Source organism: Carassius auratus, chromosome 22, assembly GCF_003368295.1.
Source record: "Carassius auratus strain Wakin chromosome 22, ASM336829v1, whole genome shotgun sequence".
NCBI classification, from domain to species: Eukaryota; Metazoa; Chordata; class Actinopteri; order Cypriniformes; family Cyprinidae; genus Carassius; species Carassius auratus.
Window position 1 is genome coordinate 5,377,993 of NC_039264.1, and position 12,399 is coordinate 5,390,391.

The 12,399-nt window shown below is 41.0% G+C and overlaps 2 protein-coding genes across 2 annotated transcripts; one reads left to right on the top strand and one right to left on the bottom strand.

Moving 5' to 3' along the window:
- Window positions 1-1,110: 1,110 nt before the first annotated feature.
- Window positions 1,111-6,017, bottom strand: LOC113040771 (circadian locomoter output cycles protein kaput-like). The gene is made up of 7 exons (XM_026199025.1): window positions 6,005-6,017; window positions 4,675-4,696; window positions 4,543-4,554; window positions 4,325-4,434; window positions 4,026-4,167; window positions 2,150-3,941; window positions 1,111-1,270 (listed from the first exon to the last, which is right to left on the bottom strand). The coding sequence occupies exons 1-7, from the start codon at window positions 6,015-6,017 to the stop codon at window positions 1,163-1,165; spliced, it is 2,199 nt and encodes a 732-aa protein (XP_026054810.1). The 3' UTR covers window positions 1,111-1,162.
- A 292-nt stretch (window positions 6,018-6,309) lies between these two features.
- Window positions 6,310-9,045, top strand: LOC113040772 (high mobility group nucleosome-binding domain-containing protein 5-like). Its single transcript, XM_026199026.1, has 3 exons — window positions 6,310-6,760; window positions 7,908-7,998; window positions 8,349-9,045. Exons 1-3 carry the CDS (start codon window positions 6,310-6,312, stop codon window positions 9,043-9,045), a joined length of 1,239 nt encoding a protein of 412 aa, XP_026054811.1.
- Window positions 9,046-12,399: the final 3,354 nt, after the last annotated feature.

Here is a 12,399-nt window from a genome sequence, read left to right on the forward strand (position 1 = left end):
CTGCTGTGATTCTCCTGGCACACAACACTATTTAAGAATTCCTAGAATTCTTCCACATAAGTGTTAACGCAAATAGAAAGCAAGAAGGAAATCAGCAAATTAAAAGTGGACAAAAATGGCTCAATGACATTTCCATAATTTCGATTATATGCATACAAAAGTACAAAAGACGATTTTTTTTTAACAAACAGACAAAAAACTAAACAAAACAACAACAAAAAAAACTGTACAATAAATGATATGATAACATTCAGATATTGTTTTAATACACATGAAACATATGGTTCACGCAACCATAAAATTGTGACAAGACCAGTTGGTTTTTACTCTTTCAATGGAAAAAGTGTTGTTGAGAAGAAAAAGTGGTCGGGGACTGTTAATTTTTCCTTGGTCAACTTTACAACTTGCAGTGAGTGGTGCTTCAGAGAAGTTTTGGGGAAATTTTGCAGCCAACAAATTCAACAATTTGCTCCGACAGTCCAATGGTGCCACTGAGGCTATCAGAAGAGTATTCATCTATTTCGAGAAAGTTGGGTACATTGATAACACCGAGCTTAAAGCCAATTTCACGCACATTTGGCAAAATAAAAGGCGCTGACTGAGGCCGATTGACTTTCCCTTTTTGAGTCGAAACTTACCCCAATAAATAGCATCTTGTGTGCATCTTGAATTTTCCTCAGAATTTCATCCCTGCAATTAAAAGGTTTCACCGTTGCTTCTGCATACTTCACAAATGAACTCTAGGCTACCTCTCACGCACGTACACACAAACACACACTTGCTCACACACCTCTCCTTGCTATTACACACGTCATCTCACTCTTTTTCCATGGCAGGATGGCAAAACAGAACAATATCCTTCAGGGATAAAAGGATGCGCTTAAAATGTTTTATATTTTCTTTCTGCCACTGCTTATTTCTCATCAGAGAGGGTGTGAACAAGTGAATAAGTAGATAAGTGTTGAAAAAATGTGTGGTAAAATCGCTTTTTAAAGTTCTGTTATGTCTTGCAGGTGTTCAGCCTTTAAAAAGCAGACACTCTTGTCTCTCGAGGGACATGCATGTCTCTCAAGGGACAAACAAGTTGCTGTATTTATGCTTTTTTTTTTCCCCTAGAAAAAGGCACAGCACTGTTGATGTATCAGTCCGTATTGAGCATGATCTAATAGTCACAGCAACTGCTTTGGTTGTTCTCGGAAAAGTAGGTGGTTCCATTGACCAACGATGGAAAATGGAGCGTTCCTTTCTCCTTAAGTGGAGGGTTTGCGATCTGTGGAAGGACAAAATTGAAACCATTAAAGGAATGTTTTGTCCAGTCTGTGGCAATCATGTCATGATGTTCATTAAGTTGCGCATGGAAAAGAATTTAAAGCAGAACTCCCTCCATTTTGAACTTTTGTGCCCAGCCTGTGGGTACTGATTCATTGCTTTAATGGCTTCCTACACTATTCAGGGTCAAGAAAAAAAAAAATGCAGTATCCCTGAAAATGTTATGACCAGCTTAAACCAGCTCAAACTACCTAACATGCTTCAAAACATACTGGGATAGTGTGTCAATGACATTTTAATGAACAGTTCAATAAGACACTGCACTGTATAACTTACAGCACTAACAGAGAGAACATGTTCTTCATATCTAAGCAAAATTAACAATATGACTGAGAAACACCCAAATTAATCAAAATCTAGAGCTTGTATATCAGAACTGAATTATATCGAGGAATATGACACCTAGTCTTACTCTGGACTGCCCTCAATTGTTTCCTTCCACAATGTGGAAAGAAAACAACTGAGCACATTGGGAATTAATTCATCTTGAGTGTCTCTGTCCACCCCTAGACTTCCTCAAAATCATATGGTTTTTCTTTACACATGGTGGCAGTAGCAACATCCCAAAGTGTTGTTTGTCACAAAGACTTGAGACTAATGGTAAAGCTGAGATAACCCAACCGGTTTTGAAAAAAAGAACTTGATGTGCGATGACACACTGAGCCCGGGGTAAGAACAGGATAGTTCCGCTATTCTCAACAAACTTCAAGACTCTATCTAAAAATAGGGAGAAACCACACACCTGGTGCTTTGATCTCTGAACTAGAACAAGCTAGTTTGATGTTATAATTATACCATGGATTACATTAGTACAGTTTACCTGTGTCTGGCCATTGCAGGAGAGATACTGCTGAGCAAGTATGTTCTCTGGAGTTAACCCAAGTGGCACTCGACAGGCCATGGGGCTGATATTGGTGTCTTCTTGTGGGATGACCGTCGTTCCCACGATTGACTCACTTGGAACTCTTTGGTAGTAGCAGGATGTTTGGTTAGGACTCTGGGTAACAAGAGCTTTAGCCCTCTGGCAGGATGGCACTGAAGATATTGGATCAACAGAACCATACTGCGTCCCGTTCACTGTCGGTTGAAGAGTGCCGGTGAACATGCAGCTGTTGGTGGTCAATTGAGGGCTGTTGTTGATCATCTCTCCTTGCTGAGGATAAATGCCATTTGCAGTTGTCTGGGGCAGGAAACCAGACCCGAATCCTTGTCCGTTTGTGTGCGACATCAGTTCTCCAAGCAGGTCTCTTTGGAAGCCTGCAACTTGGCCGATGAAGCCCGTCATATTCTGTTGCCCGCTGGAAAATGATTTGGAGACCGGTTGAGGCTGTGATTGCTGCCAGCTAGGCAGTCCAGGATTGGCAGCGTTTTGAGTGTGAAGAGAAAACTGTCCTTGTAGTTGGGGAGTTGGGCCAGAGTGTAGTCCCGCATCTTGTACACCTGAAATATTACGAGTGCAAGAGTTCTGCAGGTTATCCATCATATTGTTGCTGTCAGACACCCACTGAGGTTTCTGACTGATTGACGGTTTTTGAGGAAGGGAATTTTGGCCAATAAAGCCCATTGGCTGGGTGGAAGTGCCCTGCAATAGAGGACTTTGAAGAGGGAGAGTCATTGTGTTGTGATGGAGCTGGTTTCCGGTCTGTAGGTTTCTCTGGCCACATGGCACCATTCCATTCTCTTGGATGGCACCTTGCAGACCAAGCCTGACTTGGGTCGGCTGCTGCATGGCAAGAGAAGGATTAAACATAATGTTATTATTGCCAGGCATCTTCTGGGTTGTCTCTTCTAGTCCAAATGATTGTCCAAAAGAGTTGCCAGGTAGCATCTGTGGCCCCATATGGTTGAGCTTCACCAACCCTCTTCCAGGGCTACTGACGTCCACTTCATCTTGGATGTTCATTCCGACGAACCCACCTGCACCTGGGGATCCACTGAGTATATCTGCCTGGCAGTTGAATTCCTGGTTAACAGCTAAGTTATTCTGTAGTTCCATTTCTGGAAGACACTCAGGCACCTCAACAAATGAACCCTGGCTCTTGAGTTGTTCAGGCAACTGAATGCCACTGTCCTTAAAAAGTGCATCCTCGACATAAGAGAGGATGTCATCGGTGATGATTTCATTAAGTTCCATTTCGTTGCTGTAGTTCATCCTGAGCAGAGTGTTCTCCCACTCCTTCAGGTCCGATTCGTCCACATCAAACCCCTGAAGCCCACAAATACTGTTGTCCCCAATAATCTGTTGCAAGCTATCCATCATGTCCTTTACCACACTTTCCTCCTTTATCCCAGTGTTCAGGGCTGACGGCTGCCAGGTGTTCCCAGGGACATTGAGCAGGGCGTGGCTATCCCCGAAAGCCTTGTCAAGGGTGAACTGGGAATTGGGGTCATTGTTGTTGTTGTAGACAGACTGATCCTGTTTCAGCATGCAGCCGAGAAGAGAATCTGGGTCCAGAGATGGAGGTTTCTGCATATTCTGGCCCTTGCTGGGATTTTGCATGTCAGCGATGTCCAGTGTGGGGCCAGTCTCATACAAGACACCCTCACCAGTGGGGCAGCTAAAAGGTAGCTGCAACTTCCTTTGACGGAGGTGTTCCTCACCCTCCTCATTACTATAAAATACAGAAATTATAATAATGTGAGACACAAGGAGACTAGAGCTACAACAATATTCTTAAAAAGCGGGTTTAACTTACGTTAGTGCTCTTTGTCGAGCAATAATGAAGTCTGGTCTTCCCCCTTTATAAACAAGCCTAGCATTGGACTGCACCCAGATCCATGTACCCCCCTTCGTGAGAAGTCTGAAGACAGTTAAACCACTTTCTCCAGTCTTTATCACTATCATAAAGAATAAGAAAGAGAAGGTAATAAAAAAAAAGAAAAGAAATGCTATGTAAATCAAACTGCTATTTTTACGTAGTTCATAAACAACAAAAATGATGGACATGACTTTGACTAAACATTAAACATCTGGTCAAGATCTAGCATAACTCACTTCTGACATGGTTGTCAGCACAGTGCATCATGTCCGCAGCATGAATGAACTGATAGCCAGAGCCTCTCATACACAGCTCAATCTCAGTGTAACCAAGAACCACCTTTCCCCTGCAAAATGAGGAACAGATAAGAACATTTTTAACACTAGGCTTGTACCATATTCTCAAAGTTCTTTGGCCCAATCTAAAGTTGCATTTGCTTCTTAATTAAAGCTACCTGGTGTCAACACTGTTTTGGAGATTCCCAATTTTGAGATGGGGTCACCTAGTCACAATATTCCCAATCGTGTCTCACTGGGTAACTGTGATAATGAATCAGGTAAATTAAAGATTGATTTTGATGATTTACTTGTTGAAGGCCTCCAGAAAGACTGGAACAAAAAGGTCAAACGACAAAAGAAGAAAGACAAGCGTCGAGAGAAACAGAAGAGGAGATCAACCGACGGACCAGCAGAAAATCGTTTCTAAGATAAGAAGAATAATTAAACTGGTGCGAAGACAAGAAGGCATGAATAAGAAGATAATAAAAATGATGAGAGAAATCATTAATTGTATTGAGTTGGTTAATGTTGATTTGGAGTTACAGTCTCTGGCAAATGGTATCGAGGCCTTGAGATTGCAAACCTCTGTTGCAAGACCAGAAAACCCTTAAAAGGTAATAATGAGATATATGAATTGTTAGACATCAACTTTTAAAAGGCAGTAATAAGAAATGTATGATGTTAACATTTGCTCAACAGTTGAAACTGTCACGTACGCCAGTTGAGACTGTCACGTATGCTTGCTTTTTGCTAAGATAACAATGAGTGTGCAAGGAAATGCATCTTGCAATCTGGATTGCAGGATGGACTTTCTTTCTAAAAAATTGTATTGTAATGTGTTTAATCTGATTAACACAGGGAGGAGGATGCTGTGCAGTTTAGCAATAGTTACTTACTTAGCCTACGCCTTAAGATTTTGTAACAACTTAAAGAAAAGATTAATTTGCTTTAATGGAAAGATAATAGAGCAGCAATTACTTAATGTGTGTGTGCAGAAGAGGGGTTGCCAAATAAGGAGATGTTAACTTCCTGTATCCATAGCAACCTGACTGTTAGTGTGTGCGTGCAAGCGGATGTGTTAATGTGTTTTACCAAAAGGAGGCATCCGGAAGAAATGATGTATTGTTTTTGGGACTATATAATGTTATGGTTTGGACACATCCCCTGCCGCATTTCGGGGTGAAGACTTACGCTTTTACTTTTGTTTTTTACTTGTTAATATTTTGCTTATGAGTTAGTGTTTAAAATAAAGCGAAGCCATGTACAATGGTGATGCGTAAAAACTTTTAAACAAGTCTCTGAGTAATTTATTATGAGTAAAGTTATTATTTTAGTTTGTTCCTGATTCTGTATTGCCAAGCTCTGCAGAGGCAAAGACTCAACTGAGCTGATCTGGTTCTGGTGGGAAGAAGTGCAGAAGTCTCCATTGCCCCAGAGAAGACATCAAAGGTAAGAACAATGGTTTAAATTGCCTTTGCTGGTTTGAAATTTGGATGTTTGGAGAGAACATCTGCATATTTCTTTAGTCAGATAAAATTAACACAACATGGCGCCCAAACGTGTGGGGCTTGAATACAGGATAAAGGATGACTTGAAAATAATAACAAGCGTAATGTATTGACACTAGAAAGTCCTTACAGACCACGACCATTGTAATAGTCCAGAGGGACTTGTTTGTTTTCTATATGCTCGCGGAGGCTAGTAGATAGACCTAATATAGAAAAACAGAAGGCTCAGTGTAGCCAGAAGCGAGGAAGGAGATCTTGCTAAAAGATATAGCTAGACTCAAAGTAGTCCAGAGGGACTTGTTTTTTTTGTCTTATATATGTGCACACGGGCTCAGAGATAGACCTGATATAGGAAGACAAAAGGCTTAGTGAAGCCAGATTAGAGATCTTGCTAGAAGGTAAAGTAAGACTCTAAGTGAGTAAATCATGGATAGGATGACGACGGTCAACCTTGTTCCACAGGATTTAGCTGGAAGGCTTGAATGGATTGACCCTACGCAGTGTAGGTGTAGTTCAGAGCAGATTCCATGGCATGAGATAAGAGTGCTAACTTCAGTAGTGAATCTTAGGATTTGTGAAGGAGCAGAGATCCCGCCCTTTATTTATTCAAACCGAGGGGGACGAGATGGTTCACCCAAAGTAAGAGTGTTTGATGAATATGGGGGGGAAGTCAGAAGCATTCCAACAAGAGGTTGGGATGAACTGGATGAGACAGATGCTGGAGAAGGGTCTGAGAGAGGATCAGTAGCCCCCAGCTTTGTGCCTCGTAGAGAGGAAAATAGAAATGCTCTAGACTTCAGTGCTCCACAGCAGGAAGTGCCTGAAAGCCCAGATGATGAGTCTGAGTCAGAGGATGAAGAACCTCTGAAGACTTATTTTGGGAAAGGTAGAAACCTAATTATCCTCAAGGAAGGATATTTAGAACAAGAGGAAGACACCTGTGTTTTGGTTAATGCAGCTAACAAAAATCTCCAGCATGGAGATGGAGTAGCTGGTGCCTTTAGGAGAAGGGCAGGCCATAGATTTCAGGCTGAGTCTGACAAAATAATGGAGAGTAGAGAAGCTCCAATAAAGACAGGCGATGTAATACTTCAGGAAATAGGTGGACCAAATGGAAAACCTGTAATACACGCCATAGGGCATAAAAGGGGTCAGAACAATGATGTAGCTGAAGAGTTAACTGCAATTGTCACCCTAGACACGCTGATTGATAACATATGCAGGGTAGCCAGGGAGAATAATTATCGCTCAGTGGCTATGCCAATAATCTCAGGGGGAATTTTTGGTTTTAATGAAATCAAAATGGGAACCGCCCTAGTAAATGCATTAATAAGAAAAACGGACAGAACTAACTGGCCCAGAACATGGAAGATTTGTCACCCAGATCCTACAGTCATAGAGAGAATAACTCAGGGAGTTAAGGAAGATCAGGCTGCAGGAGAGGGGAGATCAGACCAGGGAGTTAGTAACTTAACAAGATCACCAAGGGCCAGGGCAGAATTTTTTGAAGAAAATTCAGTGTCAGGATGGCCAGTGATAAAACGTACAAGAACTGTTAAAGGGAAAAAAGATAGGGTAGAAAACCCTTTCCCTAAACTAAAGCTAGGCAAAAGCTTTGAGACATTCAGGCTAGGTGAGGGATGTTATAGACCCACACATGCTAGGGGTAGGAAGAGAGAAACTACCTTAGACAGAACAAATAAATGGGATGAAGAATATGTTCCAGGTATAACATGTGGTCAGTTATGGGCATTACTGAATGGAGGAGATGCTAAGCAAATTCTTGCAGACACCACATTAACACAGCGCACTAAAAGAGCTATCCTAGCCCAGAAAGATCTAACAAACAGAGCTGCGTTAGAGAGAATAATTAGGAACACAGTGGGAAACGATCAGTTTGAGGAATATTATTCTGATGTTGGCCCTGAAAGCGATAGTGCAGACAGTGAATCAGAGGAGAATCAGGAGGATTCTGCTGAGGATGAATTTGTAGTCCAAAGACCTGATAGAAATGTGATAACTACACCTATCAGAGAAACAAGGGGACCTAGGAGACTGCGATTCAGAGATGTGGCAACTGAGTCAGATTATCAGTCAGAGGAGGAAGCAGCTCAACCAGCTGAGGTGAGTGCACTAAATCAACATCTAGAAGCGTTGCATTTAGGTACACCAGGTCAGAGAAGGCCCATGACTCCTGTAATCAGGGGGCATACTCCTCTACAAGATGAGAATAGAGAAATAGAATCTAGAGTAACTCTGGAAGAACTAATGAGAAAGGATCAGGAGATGAAACTCTTAAAAAAGGCCAAACTTAAAAATACCACCGTAAAAGGTAAAGTGAGGGAACTAGTCAGATATGGAGAGCAGATGAAAATATCTGGGGAATCAGTAGATTCACATATTTTGGCTGAGTTTGGTCTACAAGGAGGCAGGAAATTAGCTAAAACTCTTGAGGGGTTAATTCCTACTAATAGAGAAGAAATTGAGCAGGAACAGTTTGAGGAGAAGTGGCGTACAGTAGGATCATTAACAGCCTGTCAAGAAATTGCTGAAAAAGGTGTAGAGGGAATTCTAAGACACATTTTTCAAGGTGTAAAGAGAAACGCCCTAGCAGGAGCGAAAGAGTTCCTCCTTTATGGTCCAGAAACATCCCCTGAAGAATTAGAGAGGGCTCTAATTCGATATGATAGAAAGACAGAAATAATTCAGACAGATAAGGAAAAATCAGGTAGTAAAACTCAGAGGTCTAAAGATCCACCGAGACGGTCAAGCCGTGAGAAGAAGCCCTACAACCGCTATGAGGTGGAGGGTAAATTCTCCCCTCACCCAGAGCAAAAACCAGATAGGAACTGGAGAAAAGGGAGAGACCGTTTTAGCCCCAAAGATAGCTCTCATGGAGGGAGAAAGTATAGGGACCAATCAAAACCTAGAGACAATAGACCTGAGAATAATAGAGAGAAAAGTAATTACATTACTCCAGAGAAATGGAATAAATTAAGCTCAGAAGTGAGACAGCAGATTATGGAGGACAGACAGAAAAGCAGGCCTGAAGCCAGAATAGGCAGAGTAAGAACAGCAGACACCAGGGCGGAAGCCAGTGTTGAGAAAGAGGAAGCTAAGGCCAAGAGAAAGAAGAACAAGAAAAAGGGCCCTGAGCTAACAGAAGCATAGGAAATATCGGCTCCCCTAAAGAAAGCTTTAATGAAAACAGATGAGATTGATCAAAAATTGTATAAAACCTATGACGATACAAAATTTAGAATTGATACAGGAACAGATTTTAGTGTCTTAAAACCCACAGAAAAACACGATGAATTCAAGAAAGTCATTATGGTAGAAGACTTTGAGGGAAATTCTAGAAGTAAAAGAGTATGGAGAAAAAATGAAATAGATGTAATTCATGGGGAGGAAAATTTGTTATGCCCAAAGGACCTAATAAAAATAGGAAAACTAGGAGTAGTTGATAAAGAAAAAGAGATTGAGAGAATAGTAAGGGAATCAGAATTGAGTGAGAAAGGGGAGCTGGAAAAACTCTTAAGAAAACACATGGATAGTTATGCAAAGAGTAAAAATGATTGTGGTAAAGTTCAGACCAAGTATGAACATGTAATTCAAGGAGGAATTCCTCCCCCACAGAGACAATACAAAATTAACAGTGCAGCTGAGAAAGAAATAGGTGAAACTATCAAAGAGCTGACAGAACAGGGTATTCTCCGGAAACTGCCAAAAGAGGAACTTGCAGCGTGTAACTCTCCCTTGCAAGCAGTTCGCAAACCAGATGGCAGTTGGAGACTAGTTACCAATTATAAGGCTTTAAATAAGGTAACAATTCCAGATACAAGGTATCTGATTAATTGTGGAGAAGTTAGTGGAAATATAGGGAGAGAGAAAAACTGGTTGTCAAAAATAGACTTAGCTAATGGTTTCTGGAGTATCCCATTAGCCAAGGAAAGCCAACTAAGAACAGCTTTTACCTTTGGAACTGACCATTATGTATGGAAAATACTTCCTCAGGGATACAGAAACTCGCCAAACGTTTTTCAAGCCTTAATTTTAGAGATCCTAGCAGGAATACCAGTTACAGTATATATTGATGATATACTGATATCCACAAAAGATGAGGAAGAACATTTAAGAATACTCGAACAAACCCTTGATAGGCTAACAGAGGCAGGTCTTAAGCCTAGTTTGAAGAAAATGGAAATTGGAAAACATGAGATTGATTTCTTAGGGTTTAAGCTTGGTAAAGATACAAAAGCTTTAACAACTAGCACCAGAGTGAAGCTAGAGGAAATGCAACAGGCAGGCCCCCCTAAAAACAGGAAGCAACTTCAGTCACTGTTAGGTACTTTGAATTATATTAGGGAGCTAATACCTAAGTACTCTAGAGAGGCTAAAATATTGTATCAAGGAACCAAGGAAGGAAAGTGGCAATGGACTGACCAAATGGAACAAGCTAGATTAAAGTTAATCAGTATGGCTCTTGAGAGTGGTGCATTAGAGAGGAGAGATGAGACACTTCCCCTTTACGTTCAGGTCTCTGAAGAAGAAGAGGAAGTTACTTTAACATTGTGGAATGCAGAAGGTATCTGTCCTATTGCATTTTTGACACACCAGCAAGAACCAACAATGAAAAGATTTGATGAGAACAGTGCTGAGAGAATATTAGCAGCTGTTTGTAAGAGACTGTTACAGTTAAAAGCTGTAGCAAAGGAACAACCAATAGTGATTTTCTCTATGGCAGGGGAGCTAGCTAGGTTAAAAAGAAATCTAGTGATGAATCAGGCTCGCATTAATAGCCATAGGTGGGATCAATGGAGTTTAATTCTAGGAGACAATCAGTTAGATTGGAGAAGAATTAAACAGAAAAGGAAGGATAAGATTACTAGGTATCATGAGAACCATAAGCACTTACCCAAATATTTCACTGATGGAAGTGAGAGGGGAGGGAAAGTTAAGTGGGGATACTTAGTTAAATTTAATGGACAGCTGATCACATCACAAAAAGAGGAAATCCAGGGGACCGCTCAGTTAGCAGAAGTAACAGCTGTTGAACGTGCCCTACAGAGGGCTGTTGAGCTGGGTCATACAGAGATTGTCCTGACATGTGATTCAGAATATGTTACAGATGGGATTAACCTGGAGCTAGACAAGTGGAAAGCTAATGACTTTCACACAGCTAAAGGTAAACCAATGGCACATAGAGATCAGTGGAAAAATATAGCCAATTTACTAGAGAAAGTAAAGGCTCATGTTTATCACCAGGTTAGCCACACACAGCAAACTAATGAGTCTGCTGAAGGAAATAGACAGGTAGATAAACTTATAGGTCGAGTTAAGACAAAAGAAATAACAGAGTTATTTCAGAAACTGCATAATGAGCTAAACCATCCCAGTGTTAAAATGATTCAAGTGGAGCTTAGATTAAGAAATCTAAACATTCCTAATTGGAGGAATCATTACAGGGAGGTGAGGAAAGAATGCCAGATATGCAGGAAGTTTATGACAGCTAAAGGTTGTGAGGAAAGTGAATTACCAAAGGAGTATCCTTCACAACAAATTAGCATTGACTTTGCAGGGCCATTACGTCCCAAGACTAAAAAGGGGAACTGCTATTTTCTGCTCGCCATTGACAACCACACTAAGAAAACCATGATATGGCCTTTAAGGTCAGCGCTCGAAGCAAAGGTAGTAGAGTGTTTAACAGAATGGATTAGGTGGCAGGGACCAATGGAGAGTTTGAGAGCAGATGGCGCGCATAACATAAGTGGGAAACTAGTACAGAAATTCTGTAAAGAGAATAGAATAATACTAGTTAAATCCATAGCCTACCGTCCAGAGACAAATGGAATTGCAGAACGTGCAATTAGAAATGTTAAGGAATGGTTTGCTAAAAATAAAGCCTTAGGTGACTGGGATCAGAACATTGATCGGTGTTTATTACACCTCAACAGGTACAATACGGTGAACCTGAAAGAAAGGGAGGTTAAGAAAAACACAAGGTTCGATGTTGGTGATGAAGTCATTATAACACGAAGGCACAAAGTAGGTAAGTTCTCTGAGGGGTTGGGTACTGTTGATAAAGTGAAAGCAATAACAGGGTCCAATACAGTAGAACTAGAAAATAACGGAATCCAGAGTAATAAGGATTTAGTAAGGAAATAAATAATGGAGAGAGTAAAGTCCATTATTAATCAAAAAGGCCTAATCCGGGTGGAGCATGGTAAGCATGGGTCAAGAGCATTTCTATGGTTAGAACCAGAGATGAAAAGGTACCTTGGCTATGAAGGAACATATGCCAAAGCAATAGAAGTAACAGTACGACCGTTCTGCTGTGTGATATGCAATCAACAATGTGCTATGCAGAGTCTATCGTTTGGTGACGAAAAGAAGGACATGGGTGCAGAATGGTTGATGCATAAACAAACTCACACAGAGATATCTGGAGTACTGATTTGTGAGAACTGTAGGCCAGGACTCCCCAAGCTAAGAATAGATTCCTATAAAGTGTCTGGGAATTTTGGA